Source organism: Manacus candei, unplaced genomic scaffold (assembly GCF_025592945.1).
Source record: "Manacus candei isolate 608988 ecotype Guabito, Panama unplaced genomic scaffold, ASM2559294v1 h1tg000050l, whole genome shotgun sequence".
Classification (NCBI taxonomy): Eukaryota; Metazoa; Chordata; class Aves; order Passeriformes; family Pipridae; genus Manacus; species Manacus candei.
The window spans coordinates 32,074,835-32,095,996 of NW_026138098.1; the positions used below are offsets into that span (position 1 = coordinate 32,074,835).

Sequence of the window (21,162 nt, forward strand, 5' to 3'; positions counted from 1 at the left end):
TAAACACAAAACACACACAATATATCATGAGTGCAAAGTGGAATTCCTATTAAGGACCTAACTTACACATCCTATTTCAAGACTACACTTCCTACAGATACTAGTCTGACACAGAAAATGCATGTTGCAAATTTTATGTTCATTGTTTCCTGCAAAGGACAGAATTTTCATTTCATTGCTAAACAAAGCACCACGGCAAACGTTCATATCTGCTTTATCCTCAAGATCCTCTTGTCACCATCATAAAGAACTACATGACTAAATGGTCTGACCATCCCAGATTAATAAATGAGTCACTCAGTCACATACAAGTTTCACGTAGAGGATAATACAGTTTACATCCTCCACAAAGCAACAGAGATAAAAGCCACCAGAAAGAAGTCGCAGGTTGGTGTTTAAGGCACCACGCATACAGAATCCAAGGAACTTTTACAGAGAACGGGTAGGATTCTGAGCAGTACAAAAATAAGGGAAAAATCACAGGCACATCTAGCAGTAAAGAACAAATTCACTGACAAGTGTAATAGTTGCTACAGAAAGCCTTGTGCATACATGGAAGGCTGGTACAATGCAGTTGCATACCCTACTGTACTAACGATATTCATCTAGCTCTTATGAAGCCTGTTCAATCTCTTAACAATTGAAACATGTTTATTTATGCAAAGAGCAGACATGGCACGGGAATGCCTGGTTCACGATTCCCCAGAGTCCTGCCAAAGTCTCTTTAATCTTGTTCTGGAAGAACCACTTCTGGTAACGACAGTAATTTAGTTCTTTGCCTACTCAAACTTTGTTTTTCCTGCCAAGCCTGAAAGGATGCCAAGTGTGCTGTTTTCTTTGCTTTGAGCAGTTGTCACCTTCAAACTGGACAGCAGCGCCTTTTTCATGAAGCCCTTTGCCCCAACGGTTGTGTGATACAGCCCCATGTTTCTCGATCAGAACTGCTCTGAGCAGAATTCATACCAAATGCTTGTCTGCTGCCCATTTCTAGTATTATGAGTATACACAACGATGGGAAAAATTACTCAGTAGTTAAGAATTGTATCTGAAGTGAAATGGAGTCTTCCCACACAGATTCGGATTTCTGTTTGTTTTGGCAGAAACGTACTGGAATTTTAGGCACTAACAGCAAAATGCAATAAAAAGTGTTTAGGTCACCATGGTCTCTAAGGACTTCATATTGAAAATGTGCAGCCTTGAGAGCTTAAACCAAAAACTAAACACATTTTATAAGACTCAAATTTAACTCATCTTTGCAAAGAATGATTCCTCAGTTCTGTCTTCAGCCCAGAAGCAGGTCAATGCTATTCCAGACAAAAAAAAGGGAGCAAAAACGCCCTTTTTTGGGGAAAAACAGATTTTTCACAGGAAGTTTACCAAATATTTATCTAGGACCCATTTTTATGGCAAAGAAAAGGGAGATCTTCCAGAAAAAAAGGTACAAATATAAGCTACCTTGCATTAAGTGGCTGATGGTTAGAAATGCGATTTCCACCATGAACAAAAAAATAACAAGGAAAATGAACAGAGACAACCCTCCCACTCCAGGTGTCTTTCAGCAGAAAATAAAGTCTCAGTGATCAAGCTAATATTTCTGTCTAACACACTGTTGGTATGTAATTGCTTTCATAGTTAAAAAAATTAGTTTCTGTTCTCCTAAAGACATTATCATTCAGCCAAGCTCTTACCTGTACAATTAACTTGTAAAATTTAGCAATGAGATATTGCAAGGCCTTCAGAGAGACATTGCTATGAAAGACAGTTCTCAAACTTCTTATAATCATTCAAATGAAGAAATCTTTGCACTCTCCATCAGTGAGCACAATGTTATTTTATGTTTCTACATTCAACATCCAAGCAATATCCAGTTAAAATACTGATTCGGGATGCTTTAGTACTTCAAGGAATCTCCATCAGCAAAGTTCTTGTAATGTTAATCAGACAATTTAGGTATCTGCCACCAAACTACTTAAGATGGACTCAGATGACCAACCTCCATCTCGGGCTTTAACAGGCAGCGATTTGCTCCATGAGAGGGGGAAACAGTCTCCTCTCTCACACAGAGCTGCTCCTCTACATGTCAAAAATGGGGGCCAAGAGTTAGGGAGGGGCCAAGCTTGTATCTGGAACTATTTTTTGCAAACTATTGCTTTGTGCCAGTTTTTGGTCAACATCTCTTCGAGAAGTGATGTTGCTAAAGCTGTTAATTTCTGTATTATCTATCAAGACAATATGAAGCCAGTTGTTCATGTGACACATTTTCAAAAACGATACCTTCAATTTGTGTGCACCTTCCCAAATTAAGGTGTTTCTGAGTCTAATGCTCTATCAGTAAACACTCCTTGAAGGGCCTAAAATGCACAGAGCATCACTATGTTAGTGCCAGCCAGGCCTGGCAGTAGGATTGCTCAACAAAAGGCAGCCCTTCTCATATGTTCAGTTTGTTTTGCTCAGCTCAGAAATGATCCACTGCCAAAAGGAGACTGATTACTGTTACTGGAATGAGCATTATCAGAGACATGATCTTGACATATTTCAGGCAAAGGACAGGCACCAGCACCAGTATTTGCTTTGTAAAATGAATCTGGAAGATTGCAGCTGGACTCTGAGGGCGAATTTACACTTCACGGCTCAGCTGATTTAAGAGGTCGCTGCTGCCAAAGGAGGATATCCCGCTCTGTGTTGCATCATCCTGACCCCCTCTGTGGAGGAAGCCGCAGCACTGGATGCACCCTGGGCTAATCCAGCTCAGCTCTCTCACATCACAGGTTTTCCCCCGTGCCGTGTCCCCCCCTCCCGCGTTTGGAAATCAGGGTTGTGCTGGTTTAGAAGGCTGAAGGTGCTAGCACGGGGTCTGATGGTGGGAACTGTTCTTTGCAGCAGAGCCAAGCTGTTCCAGCAGCTCGAGTCATAACATGTAACCTCACCCTGACAAGAAGCGAAGCGTTTGGCTTCCCCGCCACAGACACACAGAAGCACCAGCCCTTCCACCAACTGAACCTCCCTCCCCTTTCCCCAGGATTCTCTCTCAGCTGCTTCTCTTTTTCTAGCTCTATATTTGGTATTGGGAAAAAAAAAGCATTCTGGCAAAGCAGGAGGGAAGAAGGGGCGTCAGGACAAAATTACATAGCATTTATTCAGGGCCATCTGCTATTGCAAGTCTCAAAGTACTATTTCTGTATCACTGCAGTGTACCATCCAAGCCTTAAGGGAGAATTTATGGCTATTCTAATTGCAATCGGTTCAGCATGAGTTGAAATATCAAATATATTCCTATTTGTCACAGAAGAGATTTTTAGACCTTCTTCTGAAGCAAGGAGGGGATCACAGACTCTCGATCTTTAAATACACATACACTGATATATTAATGTTTCTAATTAATGGAGAAGGCATAAAAATAAAGGATACTGGAAATTTTAACAGGCTTAAAAACAACAGCAAGAGAAATTGTTTCTTTTAAAAAAAATAACATTTTCTGCTATTCATTTTCAGGAGAAAAAAAAAATCAGTAAGTGGGATATCACTGTAGTCATGCAAAGACCTAGATATGAAAGCCCAGCTTCAGAAGGAGAAATACTATCTTTTATCTGCTCTACAATTAATGGTACTGGTTAACCTTTAAAGGGGTCAGGTATTTTACTTAAGGGTGGTTCAATAATATTAATTGCATAGTACTCCTTGACAAGATCAGTTACTAGAATCAGATACAGTATCCAATACAATCTTTCATAAAATAAGCAACAATCCCTGCCAATAATAGGAAATTGTTCCTGAAACACAGAACTTGACCATAACATGCACTTAAAAATAACAAAAACATGTTTTTTAATTAAGTTAAATGAATAGTACTTATATACTAACCAAATTTCTTACCTGATAGGGCTGAAAGGCACTATCTTCAGTTATAAAATCCAGCTGTTTGTCCACAAGGAATTCTACTGCAGTTATTGAATCGTATACACTTTTTCCAACCAAGGGCTTGAATGTCTGTTGGGGGGGAAAAAAAGAAAATTAAGAAACAAATCCCAAAGCTCAGCACACCAAGCCCCCAGAACTGTATAAACACTGATGTAATTCTTCCATCAAAACAAGTTAAAACAGAGTAACAATTACTAATTATACAAGAAAGGAGGGTTTTGTGTTCTGTCGGTTTTTTCCTTTGTGCCGTTGGTGCAAAACCAGCTAGAAAAGGGAACTACACCTTTCATTCTTCCTTTCCCTCATTGTGCTTGAGCAAGAGTGTTTACCACAGCAGCTCAAAGTACAGCAGCCCCTGGAATGGGGGACACATAGCTCAGCCCGCAGATCCTCTCTCCGTGCCTGCAGGACCAGCCAGGGTGATTACAGAGGACGCTCAAGTGGAAGCAGACTGCAGACGAGAAATCGCTCCCCCCTCCCCTGCTCTGAAATCGTTCACCTTGCCTCAAGTCAACCATCTCATTTCCCTGCCCATCTCTGAACTGTTCTGACTGTGCTGCTGCCGCCCCCGCAGCCGCTCCTCCCTGCAGCAACCGGCTGCTCCAGTGCAACGCCTTCCGAGGACTCGGCACCCGCTCCCAGGGATTCTGCAGCGGGGCCAGGAGGTTTCCTGTTTCCTCCCATCTGCTGGGAAAGCGGCGAGGGGCTGGAGACCCTCACTGCTTACCCAGCACAGGGGAGGAAGCAGCGGCGAGGGGCTGGAGACCCTCACTGCTTACCCAGCACAGGGGAGGAAGCAGCAAAGCTCTACTGCAAAAGCCAGGCAAAGGGGAACAGGGAGCAAGGGGCTCCTCGACGCCCCCGTACAGGCTTTTCCCAAAATACCCTGCCTGATCCAGGCGCAGCAGGATGCGGTAGGCGAGGGGGGATTCGAGGGCGTCCCCCGAGAGGGGACGAGCAGGCAGCCCCCTTCCCTGCTGGGTGCGTTTCCTGGAGCAGAAGCGCGAGGAGAGCGTGACTGAGCGGGGATGTACCGACAGGGGATGAGTCAGGTGAAAAGGAAATCCCAGCGGATGGAGGGGAGAGAAAATGCCGCTCTGAAGACAGACGGGAACAGCAAGAGGAAGACACCGGTGAACAAAAGAAATGACTGGCAGAAAGAACATGCAGGATATACAAGCAACCAAAACATGGAGGGACAGAAAAAATAGAGGAAAGTTAATCTACAGGGCAAAAATAAGCAATGAGGGAAAACAGGAAAACCTTTGAGACCCATTCTAAATTTAAAATGCAGAAGAAAAAGACAGAGAGCAGAAACAAGAGCAGGTCAAACCACCGAGGCATTGTGCAAATGCCACACCAGCCCCTGTAAAATGCTGCTATCAGTAGCTCACATGCATCACCCCGAAGCAACAGACCCCAAGTACTTACAAGGGGAGGGCATGATCACCACGACCTATTTACAGATGGGGAAACCGAGGCACAAAGCAATCCTTTAACTTGACAAAAGCCATCTAAGCAGGGCAGCAGCAGAGTCGGTGACCTGCCCTCAGCCAGTCTGCAGGCAGCTCATGAGAGAGGCACTCAAGGTTTTATCAGGCTTCATTACCTACTTTACAAAGGTGTTGCCTCGCGATTAGGCTAAATATAGCCCAAGTCTCTCCGGAGCTTCAGCTCTGGCACTTACTAAACAAATCAGAGAATACTTCACTGGAGATACATTATACTTTCTAATAAACCTATCCGACTCTACAAATGCTCAGAGTGACTGTACAGCATTCTTGTTTCCATTTTATTTAAGGTTTCTCTTCAGCTGTTACCCTTCCTCACACAAGCAAGAAAAAAACCCCAAATCTCTCAGCAAGTAAGCCATCTCTACAGCAGGATAATTAGATGAAAGGGCTGGAGGAGCAAGAGCATATGATAATATGCCAACTACAGAGTCTGAATAGTAAATAATTATTTAACCTCTAATAGCCAAGAAAGGGCCTTTGCTCTTGCATCACTTTCCTATAATGGATCTTGTATTGCTAATGGTTTGAGTTAAGAGAGGGTGGAGTCCACATCATGAAATTGCAAAGCACTGAGTGTATGAACTCACGAGCAGACAGACTTTTCTTTGAAAAAGACAATGTTGTAGCCTTTCAGTTCTTAATTTGCCCCTGTGTTTTTCCACGTCCTATTATACTTTTTCCACGCTGGCTCCTTTCTAACTTTCTGAGCTATTATTCAGGTCAAGAAAAGTGCTTCCGACTACACACAACAGGACATACCACATCATTAGTTGAAACCAAACTGTGTGGAATGTGGCGTGCAGTTATCATTCAGTATTCAGACAACACTACAGATTAAGGTACGTGTGAGCCACTGGTTTATCTTCCTGCTGGTATTAAAAGAACTAGTTCCAAATATAGATCTGTGAGTGTGATTATTCTGAGAAAAGAAACGTAATGCCTTCTCACTTGCTTTCACAGATCTATGCCTCTAGACAGGCCAACACCCCCAAAATACGGATGTGGAGGATGCAGACTATCCCACAAGCACAGAGCAAAAATATGTAAATAAATAAAGCAAAACTACGCCACGTCACACACCTCCTCCTATGTGGACGGCTGCTCAGCTGCACACAACCTGGGATTTTTCAGACACTATTACAAAATATCCCCACTATCAAAGAACAACAAACCCCCACCCTTTAATAAAAGGAAGCCTTCTTGGGAAAGCAAAGTCCAGACTCCATCAGCTTCACGAGACAGGCAGGTCACCAAGGAAATAAATATCCAAACTGGGACAGGTTAGGGATTCAAGAAATTTTAAGATGGAAGACGTGACTGAATTTCACACCACACATCATATATGCACAAAGAAAAACAGACTAGGAGCACAGCAGGCAAGAGTCAGCTACTAGAGGCAAGCATGTGAGGCATGTAACAACATGAAAATAGATGTAAGAAAGTCCAATATGCTCCTTGCGGACTTTCAGAGGAAAAGCTCCTTGCAGACACTCCCTCTTTCCGTTCCCAAAGTGGAGGACAACTCTAGGGAGTACCAGACATACTGGCTGAAACCAGGAGAAACTGAACCTCTGTAAACAAAATCTCTTTCAAACTTGCAGTTTTTAAAAGGAAGCTTTATGCATTAACCTAACTCCCAAAGACCACAATTAAGTAAAGGACTCAAGCACTCAATTTTAAGTCACATTTGACTTCAGCACTATTTTAAGTGGCTGCTTGGTGGGGGGGAACGGCCACACTTTTTTGCCCTCCCAGATTTCCCTGCTTGGCCAAAGGGAGCTCTATGAACACACACGCTGTCTGTGGTTGCTTTGCTACCAAGTTCCCTGATGCTGAATAAAGCACGTTTCTGACACTGCCCCCTCACCCTCCCCAATGATTTTACCCCAGCTCATGCAAGAAATAACCTGCCTACGGGAGGCAGCTGGCAGAGCTCTGAGTCTGAGAACTAGACTCTGGACCTTCTGGAAATCCAAACAAATTTTTAGAAAACGTTACCATCACTTCACAGCAAACAATCACAAAACTATTCAATGGCATTCACCAAAGACGAATACAGCAGATTACTCAGGGACTGCGTTCTCTAACGCCCAGTAACACAACTCATCTATTTACTTATCGTTCCAAAACCCCCATAGCAACCACAGGACCCACCTTCCCGAGGAAGCAGCAGTGAGCAGGCACATAGTGCGTTTTTACCTCTGCCTAGTGCCATTAAGCAGCTGGAGTGGTGGTACTCCTCCCCCAGCATGCGAGCAGGCAGCTCCAGGAACCGCCGCACCTCGGCTGCTGCAGCCCGGGCGCTGCCAGGCTGTGACACCCAGAAGGTTCAATGCAGCAAACGCTCGGGTTACAGCTGAGCTCGCAGCTGCTGCCCGGCTCATCCCGCACGTACCACCTCGTCTGCCTCGCTGGGGCTCACAGCCTGCTTAGCTGGGCACTCGAGCCTGCTCCCCACACCACAAAAGCACATCTTACTGTGCACATGTACAGCAATCACTCTTTTTTTTTATTTTTTAAATCTTTCTAGAGGAATTTATGCTGTAAAGCGAAAAGACTTTTAAAGAGCTAATAATACAATTAAGAAAGCTATTCTTACACCGAAACCTTTAACATTCTATAGTTCTTCCTCTTGCAAGCATAAAAATTGAAAAGATCACGTAAACTTAATCTGTAGGTGCTATTCAGTAAACTTTTCCACATATTGTTTTCCAGCCTCGCTGTTTAGTCTGCAATAGCGCAAACACTGGCACCTTTTCACTGTGACACTTCATCATTCAAAATAGCTGTAGCTCCCTTCCAGCGCCTGTTTGTTGCCATGGTTTGTACTCAAAGGCAGAATTACCAAGTGGAAAAGAGTGGACAACAAATAGAGCAAATCGGACGTTAAAACCGAGCACCAGGTTTCCTCATTCGCGGACTCCCCAGCCTGCAATCCCTGCGGAAGCGGCCGTTTCCAGCCCAGGCGTTATTCCGGGCGGAACTCCCGCAGCCCGTGGCCGGGGGGGGGCAGAAGGAAGTGCCCAGCGGGGCGCGGGGGGGCCGCGCCGGCCGGGCCCGCTGCCCGCCGGAGGTGCCGCATGGCCCGCGCTCCAACGGCGGCGCGGCGCCGTTAACGGCCCGCGCCGCTCCCGCGCCGCCGTTTTAACGGCACAAACTTAACCGAGGTAAGAGAAAAGGAGAAAAAAACCCCAAACCCACAAACCAGAAATCTCCGACTCCTCTCGGTGCGTGCAGAACTCCGCGCCGCCCGTCCTCCGAGGCGCTCCCGCCGTGCCCGCGCACAAAGCCGCCGCCGGCCGCGTGCCGCGCCGCGCGCCCCCGCGGGGCCCGGCCGTCACGTGCGGGGCTCCCCGCGCCGCCGGCTCCGGGCCGGGCGGGCACCGCCGCGGCCCCGCCGCGCCCCCGCAGCCGCCCGCCGCAAACAAAGGCGCCCCTCGCCAAGTTGAAGTGTCCGCGGGGGTGTGTGCGTGTGTCCCGAGGGGGGAGCCACAGAGGAGTCCTCCGCCCGCCCGGCTGCCAGCGGTGGATTCAGCCCCCTCCCCGCCCCGCCAGTCGGTCTGTACGCACCTCTCCCGGCGCCCCGCGGCCCGGCCCGGCCCGACCCGACCCGACCCAGCCCAACCCAACCCGGCCCGACCCGGCCCGCGGGACCTCCGCACCCGCCTCCGCCTTTGAACTCACAAGGAAAATGGTTCTTGCCGCGCTGCTTCCGGGTCGGGCCGGGCGGCCGCGCCGGAGGCGGGGACAGTGGGGCCGGAGGAGGCGGAGGAGCAGGAGGCGGAGGACGCGCCGCCCGCCCTTTGTGGGGCCGGCAGCACTATGGCGCAGCCGAGCGCGTCCCCGCGACCGGGTCAGGGCGCGCTGCCGACGCCCCGCTTACATAAGGCGGGAGCGCGGGGCCGGTGCGATCCGCGGGATCCGGGCGCGGGGAGCGCGGCGCGGGAAGGGGCGGCGCTCGGCGGGCGCGGCCCGCGGACACGTCCCGCGGGGCGGGGCCGCGGGACACGTGTGGCGGCGGCCTCGGAGCGCGGCCGGGGCACCCGCGGGCCCAGGGGCACCCGCTCCGAAGAGTCAGATCTCCTCTACAGCCCCAGCGCTCCCCCTCCCCGCTAAGCCCCCGCGGCGCCGGGCCCGTCCTTGGAAAGCTGCTCCCTGTCCCTCCCACGGGTGGGCTTTGGAGAGTCAGCAAGCGAGGGCTGCAGCTCTGTCCACAGTCAACCCAGAAAAAAACCTAAGTAGTAAAAAGGAAGGGCGGGTCAGGCATGAGCTCAGCGCCTGGTGCGGGTCCACGAGCAGCCGGGGTAGAGGGCGGGGGGCGGCTCCGCGCCCCCTGCGCAGCCCAAAGCCGCCTCTGTAGGGACTCAGCCCGGGAACGGATTGAAAATGTTCTCAAGCACAATTTTCTTATTTCGCCATACAACCTATTTTCTCCTTGATGACACACACACACAAAAATATTAAAGGTGTTTTCCCACTGCTGAACAGAATTTAATGGCTCTAACCAACTAGTTGCAGTTCACATAGAAACATCACTTCTAGGTCCAGCAGAAAGAAAAAAAAAGTTCATGGGACACTAATTAGAAAATGGAATTACCAAAGAAAAATTTAGCAATAACACCTGTAATGTTCTCCTTGAACTTAGCTCACATACACAAACATGGATAGTGGGGAGGGGGAGGAAAAATAATCACAAGGAAGATTAGGGTAGAGGCATTTATTTCCTCCAAAACCTTTAAACAGCTGTACATTTTTCACCTCATGGAAAAAATACAGAGCGTGTCATTTGCCAAGAAAGTATGAGAATAATGGGAAATCAATGCATGACTACATCTCTGTTCTCATCTTGAATTATTCCAAATGATGTAAGCTTAAAGGTGTATTGGAATGCTATAAAATACTGAGCTCTGAAATAAAATACTTGGGTACGGTTAAATATTGAAGTTGAACTGGAAGGCCCTCTCTTACCCACCACACACTTTTCTCCAGCAAACTGGTTTTCTTCTGTAACAGTTTGTGACACTGCACGCGCACAGGGCAGGAACCAGACTACCTGTGCGTGGGTTTTATACAATACCCAGCCTGTGCTCAAACCACATAACTGCAAAACTGGATTTTGCTTTGAAGGGACACTATCAGAGGTGGTGGTTTACTGTATTGATTTTTCCCTTTTAAGTGGTCTTCCAGCCTGGCCAGCCCAAGGCAGCTGACAGCCTTATATGGCAGGAAGGCTGTGGGGAACAGCAGTGCCCTGAGCAGCCTCCATCTATTCCTGACCTCCCAGACTGGACAGTTGCTCCTCTCGTCTCCTTCAGCTTCCCTGCCAACAGCCCCTCACCAGATCCACAGGCCCTCAGGGCAGACACCTCCTACCACCAGCAGAGCATGGGGCTCACTAACTCTCTCTGCTCCCCCAAAACACACCTCCTGCCCCAGCCAGGCCATGGTGGGGCTGCACTGCCTCATCTCCAGAGAAAAAATGAAATGACTTAGTGACACCATTTTGACCTGATTTCTTTCCAATTTCTTCTTCTCCAGCCGACCTCTCCTAGGGTAGAGGGGAATAACACCCAAGTCACTTCACCAGTACTGAGACAGGTCATGCAGAACAGAGAGTGAAATGAAACCTTCATTCCGTGTTTGTGGTCGCAGTTTGCACCCTCTCTCCCTTCGGAGCAGAAACGTCCCCATTCTCAGTCACCCAACAGGGTCACTTGTCAAGTGAGCAGGGCACTCTTTCACAGACTTGGTTCTTCAGAGGCCTCACCACCTCTAAAAAGTAAAACTCAACCTATCAGTAACAGCTGACACAAGGAAATATCCTGAACTCACACTTTGCCAAGTAATCAATAAATATTTTTCCAAACTTAATTCTGTTCCTGCATGATCTTCAATTTAACTTTTAAAGCACATTTTAGACTACCTCCAAGAAGAACTGAGCACCCCTAAGACATACTATTTCAACCCACAGATTCACACCTATCTCATGCAGTTTCAGGGGGTTGTTTTACCATTTCTCTTAAGAGCCCAAATGCTAGTAATTATTTCAGGAAGGGCAAACAAATAAATTACGTCTATTACAGAGCACAGCATCCTTCATGCTACTCTTGAACTAATGGTGCTGTGATAGCTGTGTGGTATGTAGTGCAACTGTCAAAGTAGGCAATCCTTAATAATATCCAAGACAGACACTATTAAAATACAAATCACAAGACTGTCTGGAGGACACGCAAGTTTGCCCATTTGGACAAAGCTTTATTAATAGACTGCGACTTAATAACAAAGAATATTAATACCCAGCACAGCACTACCAGTTCATTACCATGGAGGGATTTTGTTAGAAATTCTCAAGTTGCACCAGCTACGAATGGAATACTAACTCAGCAACTGTATTTCCAAGGGTTTCACTTAAAGATGTTCTCAGGAAAAATCTGCTGAGTGGGAAAACACCTTTTGAGAGTATAAAAAACCAAGGAAGTTGCTAGTGGTGCAACTGCTAATGTTAAGCAGACTAAGGCAACATAAAGTGACGTTTAAATTGTAATGACTTAAATTTACCACGACATATAGGTGTATATTCTTAACAAAACACAGATTTGCCATATAAAGGCATAACTGAATTTTAAACAAGAATTTAAAACATGAGTGTCTATCCAAGGTTAGTTTTGACATTTGCAGAAAGATACATTTTAAAAAGGCTTATTTGGTAGTTACATTATTTTAGCATTGTTTTCCACTACTGTTTGCTTCTTCTCACAATTGGGCCTGAACTCTGTCAAACAAGCCATACTATAAGCTTGTAGAACAGAGCTGCCTTTGTTCTTTGGTACTGCCAGTCCCCTATGGAATCAGGCAGCACACTGAACTGCACTCCACAAACAATCCCTGACCTTCAATTACTGTCCTGGCTTGCTGCCACAGGATACATGTATTACTGGTAACACAGCGTGCCCTATTTTGCAGATAATCGCTAGAACTACAGATAATCATGAAAATCAACGGAAAAACGCAACCATCCCCTTCCTAAAATCACAGTTGTAACTTCCCCGGTGTGCTGCAGCACGGCCCGGGCTCAAGCCATCCATGTGAGGATGGTAAGACTGTGCCTTTTGTATTTTTAGTGACCGCAGGAAGAATTCCAGGTGGCGGATGGCTTCGCCTTCCTCCGCTGGAGGTTTTCGGTTTGGGTTTTGTTTGCTTTGAGGCAGAAGGTTGTTCTGGTACGGTTGTTCAAGAGCTGCTCTTTCCCCCCCCCCCTTCCTTTTTTCCCCCTCAGAACCCTGGTGGGTTTTTCACTGGAGCTGAGCGGGCAGGGGCCGGCAGCAGCTGCAGCCCCTGCACTTGCGGGCTGGCCGGCAGCCAGCACCGGGCCCCAAGCCACGGCCCTGCTGGGAGCTGCTGCCACCGGGAACGCCGCACTGGGAATGCCGCACCGGGAGGGGATGGTACACGCTGACCGGGCGTTCTGCTGTGACCCCCTTTTGCTCCTTGCAGGCAGCGAACCCCCTGAACTGCAAACCGGGCTCCTTCCTCACCCCGACAAACCCACGTGGGCAATGCTGCTGGCCAGGAAAGAGCACATGCAAATATTGCAAAGGAGTAAATATTTAAACTTTAAAACAAATGAAGGTTAGTTAAATCGGTCTTCATCTTTTAAATTAGCATTTTTCTACTTATCTTCTTCCTGTCTGTGCCACCCCACATTTGCTTAGCAAGCAGAACTGTTTCACAGAGATAGTCCTGCAGAAATAATGCAGTGCAAGGGCAGAGCTTTGCTCAGCCTCACGTTAGTGGAGAAATGAACTTTCTCACTATGCATTTGTGCAAACTGACCAAGTTCAGATGGTGTACTTAAGTGCAAAAGCCAAAGTCCAAAGGAGGAATTAATGTGTGTGAAACAATTATTACTCCTGGAGCTGCAACATGTGAAACAGAGCAATTGGCGTTCAGGTGCCAGTTCATTTGGCAAATTCCTCATTTAAAGTCTCCTTTTTTGGTTATGGAGGTGGGCAAATCAGACATGCAAAAACTTCACCAGGCTATCTTTAGTATAATAATTTTTCAAAATTGAGAATCTGAGGACAGGGGCATGAGCCCTGATGAAGGAACACAAGCAACAGTACAATTAATACACTCACATATCAGCACTAACTGATTTTACAGTTTATTTCAAATTAATTCGATTTAAAATACAGTTTCTATCTTTCAATGTTTTCAGTCAACTTTTAAAACCACTTTTACCCTTCCCTGGGCAAGCACCATGGGGTTTAATGCTGCATGCATCAACATGACTCTGCAATTTTTCCCATTACTTCATCCCCATCTATTCCATCATACCAGTACTGTAAATGCAACTCTGAGAATAAGCTCTGTTAGTGAACTGGTGCTATTTTTGGGGCTGAATCAGTGCCCCTGCTGCAACAAGAGACCAATAATTGTGGTAAAACAAAACCCAGATGCATGGCCTTAAAAAAAAAAATCATTATCATTGTAGGCAATAGCACTATATAAGTTTTCTTATTTGCCGGGCAATGCTCTAACCCCAGATTTATGTTCAAAGACAAAATGTTGAGCAGTATCTCAGGCACCTCTTTCTGGATGTCTCATCTTAAGCCCAGCATCACTATAACAGACTTGTGTTTTCCCAAGTCCTCTCCCCTCATTAGATAAGGAAAAATGCTGTGACTCTTCCCCTCGCTCAAATCCAGTAACATCAACACGCAAATCCAGTAACATCAACATCACCTTCAAGTGTGACCTCACTCTCACTCTCACTTCTGGGTGCAGATCCTTCTAACAAAGATCTGTTATAAAACATGTTTTTCTACCCATCCCCACAGTTCAGAGCACCAGCCTACGTTCATTCTGCCTTTTGATTACTGAAGCCTCCTTTCTCTGGCCTTACTAAATGCACACATGATCAGACCACGCAAAATGCTGTCACGCCTCCAGCCCACCACATCCACTGTTTGCACTGCTTCCCTCAGCAGCCCCATCACACACACTCCACTTCCAGGAACAGCATCTCCGGATCCTGCTATGGTTCATTTATCAATTTCAGGAACAGTTTACTGGCAACACTTGCAAAGCTGATTCGCTGATATCTTTCCATTTTCACCTTAATACTCTGCTTGCTGTAATGACCTCTGAAACCTTGACAGCAGCTTGGCCACTGCTTTATGGAAGCCTCATCTTCCCTTGTAAGCAATGCCTCCTATTTCCCATCTGCCTGTCTCTGTGTGTCATCCGCCCTTGACTCACTCAAGTTTTAACTCTATGCAGAAAGGAACCCTTCTCATTCTGCATTTCATCTACGAATCATTGCACAATGAAATCCCGGACTTTCATATGAGTTTGTAAGTGTTGTGGTAATGTGCCACACCATTCATTAGCCTTGGGACCAGATCCTGTCTTCCAAAAAGCGAGCACAACAGCGTCAAGTTCATAATGTTCTTACCCATACTCCGTCTGCAATATTCATCAAACCCTTTTTAACTTGGGTGCTATCCATGTTTTGCAGTATTCGTGCTTCTTCAGCCTTCTTGCTTCCATCACAGTGATGCCAAACTCCTTCCAACTCATTTCTTGGCTTTACTTTCTTCTTCCAACCCTATCACCAACATTCACAATGTTCTTGCATCCTTTTGCCCTTGAACTTACTGGACGTAACATTCATTAACTCAGCCTCTTCTCCACAAAAACAGCCTGATTGAGAACATCAGCTTCAGGCTTCTTACACCCACTGAAGTGCTGCTCTTCTGATTCAGCATCCGGCAACTGCCTCCCTCTCATACTTCCCACTAAATGAAGTCCATTACAGAACTGGACTCCACCTTTCACCCTCCTACTATTTCCTGTCCCTCTCAGACTACATTCCCAGTTGCCTCTCAGAAGCACATCTCACTTCCTGAGAGCCACACAGATCCAGCTTTCATAAGGTCCCTCTCTGTTTTTTATTCCCCAGAGCTTAAATACCTGCCTCAACTTTTTCCATCTCACCCCCTTAACATGTTTGTTAACTTTCATTTCAAGATCACTGTTTTTTTTCCCAAATTTGCTGTTTTTTCAGCTCCTCTGCCCTGCCACTCCCTGTCTTTCCTTTGTCTAAAGCATCTTATTCACCAGCTTAGTCAGCTTCCTGTCTTTTAAATGGACTGTATTTTGTTTTGCATTTTTCTATTTGCTCTTCTCCAAAACAACTCGGGAGCATCTTCACCACAGAAAGATCAGCTTCCCACTGAAGTTCAGGCTCCTTGATTGCTCAGGCTGCTGGCAGGCCCTTCGGTCCAGGGACGCCTCCTGGAAACAAGCCTTTGGCTCCATCGGACGCAAACGGGGTGCGGTTCCAAGGGAGCCTCACTCCAGCATCACTTCCTCTGTTATGACAGTGCTGAGAATGCACCATTTGGTATTTTCCATTCCCACAGCCCTACGACTCCTGCAACATCCAATGCTCCCCATATCCTGATGCCACACCCAGGGCATGCAGTGTATTCCTGACATCATGCTGGAAAATAGTCACTTGAGTAGGAGGCTGGAATGATGCGGTTAAGTAAAAGCCTACAGGGAGTGGAACTGGCTCTTGAAACAGAGCTGGGACGTGTTAAAGAGGAGTTCCTGTGTAGAGCTATCTGGAATAACAAAAGCCTCAAAACCATACAAAAGGTGAAATATAAAAATCTGGAAAAAAATATCAAAACAGAGAGCAGTATTTTAAAAGAACACATCCTGTAGGAGCTGATAGAGGGAAATACCTGCTTCACGTTATCCTGGGAATGAAGTTGTTATACATAAATTTGGAGTCAGTTTCTGAGAAGCAAAAGACTCCTGAAGGCCATTCCTCTAGGTTTACATTTACCCCTTTTACTGACAGCAGCGTATTTCACTGTTTGTCAGGCACAATAAGAGCTGCAGAATGAGCATATTCAATCTGCAATATATTCAGAATGTGGTCTTCAGGTGAATAGTTAAAAGGCTGCAACTTCTGCCTCCTTTTCTACTGCCACTGTCTCCAGAAAATCAGGAATCCCATTTGCCAGTTCTTCAGGCTTTCTATCTGGCTATTTCTGGATTTCTGTAACAGGGAAAGGCCATTCATGGAGGGAGAGGATTACTCATTTTGGATCCCGTGCCTCTGTGCTCTCAGTCCCAGCTTGCTGGGAGTAAGGTCATACTTGAACATTGGTCTGTGTTTGGTAATACATCCTTTTTATATTTTAAACATGTACACTTTACACATAAGAGTATTCTTAAAAGTAGTATTTTCATATTTCCAAACACTAAGATTTAAATATTAACCAACACTCATGCACTGTGGCTTAATTATCTGTATAAAAAGCTCCATCTTACTGAGACAACATGCTAGTATATGCTCCTCAAATAAAAATATCAGACTGTTCACCTCACCTTTGTGTGTCACATAGGCAGGGAGAGAAACAATCTAGTGTCAGACTACACAGAAATATATATTTCACCTTCTTGAGCAGTATTTTCTCCTGCTATGATTGTTTTATAACTATAGTGTAGCTCTGTCAGACATCCTACACAGACAACAGTTGCTGGTACACTGGTTTGATTCCTGACTCTACAGCATTAAAAGGTTTGGGAGAACTTCTCAAATAAAAAACTCTTATAGGCATAAACCGCTAAGAAGGTGAGGTTAAAAGTCTACACTTGATAATAAAAAGTCTGATGGAACAGACGGGGTTTTAGTCAATATATCCCAGCATCAGGATAATGCTGAAATAATGTTGAAACGCCATCAGTCTATCTAGTAAACAAATTAGAAAATAACCTAGATATCATAATGGATTCTCCCCCCACAATGCTATTTTTAGATTCTCACATCTGCCCTACATGCTTGTCCAGTAGCAACCTTGATGGACAAACACTTTTTTTCCTTTCAGGAAAACACGGGACAGATGGTGCTCAAAGTATTTCTCTCAGAGATAACAAGTTTTCTGCTTTTTATAAATTCACTCATCTTCAAACTGTGACAGCTGTGAGTTTAAAGATAAAATCGAAATGATCCAGATCTTGTTCATCTCCTTTCTCTGGGGTCCCTGAAAGGTCACATAAATATGTCTCACTTAGAAGTTTCCCACTAAATGTGAAATGCATTTCTTTTCAAAGTTCAAACTTTGTGGTATGTTAGAAAGAAGTAATTTTTTCAAAGTTGTGTCTCAGGCCTGTATTGTGAATTTGGGATCTTCTGGATCCGCTTGTATAGTGTATCGACAGTATTTACCTCCAAGATCTATTTATAGCAGTGACTACATTCCCTCATTCCTCCCATACTAGCATACATGGCAATGTTACCAGCCTGTATTTTCTACTTACATGTAGTCTCTCACGTTAGATTGTACTTCTACACCCCCCCTGCGTCCTGTTTGGCTTCAATTTATCTTTCTCCAGCATAGCTGGGCAGGATGATGTGTGTTAGTTTAAAAGCACTCTCAGGGGCAGCTCTGTGGGGACACAGGCACATCCCAGAGTCACACCTCGACCATCTCGACATCACCCAGCAGGTTCTCAGTGCTCCTCTGACGGGCCAGAAGGCTCAAACCTCCTCCTTGCCAGTGCTTCCGCTGGATAAGCTCTCACCTACATTTGCCATCTGCTCCTAAATCCACCACTTTCTGTTTTATGCAGTGATGTTTTGTTCCATTTTTATTACTTTGTTCCTCAAGGACATTCAATTTTAGTCGCATAACACCCCCCCCCCCATTCTCTGTGTTAAGGGCTTCATCTATTCTGCACCATCTATTGATTTAATCAAATTTAATCAATTAGTCCAAAGATGAAAACACTAAGCAGGTCATTCCTAAAATGTGTTAACAACTACTGGCAGACAGACCTATTTCACCACTCCACCGTTCCACCTATTTCAACACCACATAGCTATCATCTCCTACCTAATGTACTGTTCAGGCTACTAATCCCAGTCTTCCTCTGACTGTTCATCGCTTGCCATACTGCGGAATGCATTACAAAAGTCAAGATTAATTATATTAATTACATTTTCTTGCCTAAGAACAAAGCCAACCAAAGTTTTTGTTTAAGTGGGTCCATGATGTAGCATTTCAAGGTGCTGATGGCAAGAGCAGCCCATGACTAAGGGCAGGGGGAGGAAACCCAGAGTAGCTATAACCAGTCTATTTATAAACACTTTGAAGAATACAAAGCCATAAGTAAAAGCCAGCATGAATCCCAAAATATGTCATAGCATCCATAATGTCAAAGCAAATTTCCTTGACAAACAGAAGAGCAGAATTGAGAAGCAGGTCTATATCCTGACACTAAATAAATAAATAAATAAACAAATCCCACAAAACCATCAAACATTCAGAAATCACTACTAACTATCTGTGAAAATATGTATGTAGAATGTAGTTCCCAAAGTCACCTACACTGGGTCTGCTCTTACTCACTGTTTTCATTAGTGACCCAGATGATGGAACAGAGACTACATTTATTAAATTGACAAACAACCAGCTTGATGGGACTGCAAATTATGTTAGAGGACAAAAATGCAAACTGGACAAGCGGTCTGACAAAAAAGATGACATGCAAAACACTGCACGTAAGCAAAACTCAACAGCAGAAATACTGAATGGCTAAGGAGAAATTCCCCAGAAAAAAGAGAGGTTAGGTTCAATTTATGGGCTATGAGTTAACAGTATCACGCTGTAAAAATATAAACACAATACTGGTATATATAAATGTTAGTACAACCTGTGTTCTGCATTCATAAAGCCTCGGTTATAGTACTATAAAGTGAGCAGAGTTTTGGATATTGTTCTTTAAGACAGGTATGTACAATAAAATAAGCATAGTTTTGGAAAATACCATGGGTGAATACAGACTGAAGAGACTGGGAGGGGAAAACTGCTGGGTGTGTCTCTAGCTATGAAAACAGGATGCTGCAAGGAATAATTTCTTAACCTCTCCAGCAGACACAACAAGTTTTAACTGCCTAAATTTAGATTAGATGATTTCAAAGTCTTTTTTGGTCTATGATTCTACAATATCCACAGAGTCACTCACCTCTCCCAAATAAAACAGCATTTAGAAACACATGCCCAAATTACTGATATATTTAAGTCTGGCTTTATTACGCCATATATCTCTCTGACCAACATCACCTATTTCACGGCCTCTCTGAGCAGCTACCAATCATCGATCCTTGTGGGGCTGCAATGCAAATGAGAGTCTCAAGACCTCGCTCCCTGGCAGAAAATATTCTGGCAATAATCTTGAGAGCTGTGAGATACCAGCTTTCCCTGCCTGCACTAATCCCAGCCTGCACATTCCCACCGATGGAGCCGAACAGGAAGATTTACCTGCAGACCTCGGGAAAGGTTCTGGCAGATCATCCCTGACCTGAAGGCCATGAGCTGGCCTTCCTTGTCTAGAAAATTAATTCTTCTCAAAGACAGGTATAAGGTCAATAAAATTCACTCTCTGAAGTAGGTATATTGTAGTCTACTTCATTTTCTTTAATCTCCTGCTCACACCCCTCAATGCCTTCCAAAGCTTTACATATTGTGAGGATAGACTGACAGGCTTTTAATTGCTTGTCTAATTGTTCCTTTTCCCCTCTTTATGTTGGCACTGCTTTTTCCAATCCTCGGTACCACCCTGAAGGAAAGATGAGCTAAAATAGTTACAATAAGCACTAATTCTTTCCTAATTGTGAGATGGAAATTTCTATGGGTCTAAGTATTTTACGATCCTTAAGTTCCCTCTGGTAGTAGTAGAAATTCCATTCTCTTATTCTCATACATCTTGTGTTTTCCTCCTAGTTATCACTGCCCTTACTGAAAAGCCAAAACCACTTAAAGTTTTAGTTGTGTATCATTGTTATTCTCTAACCTTCTCACCATGCAAAACCTTCCTTTTATTTGTTTTCACACCATTTGGAAGATTGAGTTCTACTTTAGAAACAAACCAGAATTAAGTTGTCCTGACCCCTGTGTCCCCTCTGACACTACTTGCAGGATTCCTGCATTAGTCTCACTATACATCCTTGGGCTGACTAATCACCCATTTTGGTCTGCAGACCAGGATAACTCTTTACTGGGAATTCAGTTTTCAGACAAGCTTTACATATCTGTAACTTCAAGAAATCGTGTCCTGAGGCTCCTTACACTTCTGACCAGCTTTGCTTATTTAAATTTCCCACTAAGATTCGAAACCTAAAATTTCCAAACCAACTTCCCTGTATTTTTTCCACGTATTTAAAACTGAATCAACCCCACGACTACTAAGGGTGCGATTTTAAGTTCCACTTGATCTGATTAACTGTAAACTGCCTGAATGTCTCACCAGCCCCCAGCACTGGCTCTGTCTCTCCTCTGGCAGCCTGATCCATGGCAGCTCACCCCCCCACCCGGGTGACTCATTTTACTGGAGTCACCTTGCTGATGTAACTCCGTAACTACTCGGATCAGCTCGGGGGCAGAGCGAGGGAAGCCAGCCCAGCTCCCTCAGCAGCTGATAAAGCACAAAGTGAAACTGAATCCTCAATCCAAAGTTATTTTTCTAGAATATCCTCACTGCTTTTCAAAACGAAGTCTAAAGTAACGCTGACTTCCTGTTGGTTCAGTGACTAGTTTGAGGAAGGAACTTGCCAGCAATCACATCCAGGAATACCTTGGCCCTATCACTTCTTCTCTTATCTCTACCTGGGAAAGTAAACCACCTGATAACAAGCAGTATTTATCTAAGA

The 21,162-nt window shown here is 45.1% G+C and overlaps 1 protein-coding gene across 11 annotated transcripts in view; it reads right to left on the reverse strand.

Moving 5' to 3' along the window:
• JMJD1C (jumonji domain containing 1C) overlaps positions 1-21,162 on the reverse strand; it is a 163,884-nt gene that overhangs the window by 51,916 nt on the left and 90,806 nt on the right. For 5 of the 11 annotated variants that reach the window (XM_051800607.1, XM_051800613.1, XM_051800618.1 and 2 more), the window contains one exon: positions 3,874-3,987. In XM_051800607.1, coding sequence (XP_051656567.1) covers positions 3,874-3,987 — 114 coding nt within the window. The other 6 variants (XM_051800610.1, XM_051800611.1, XM_051800616.1 and 3 more) reach the window with 6 other exon arrangements.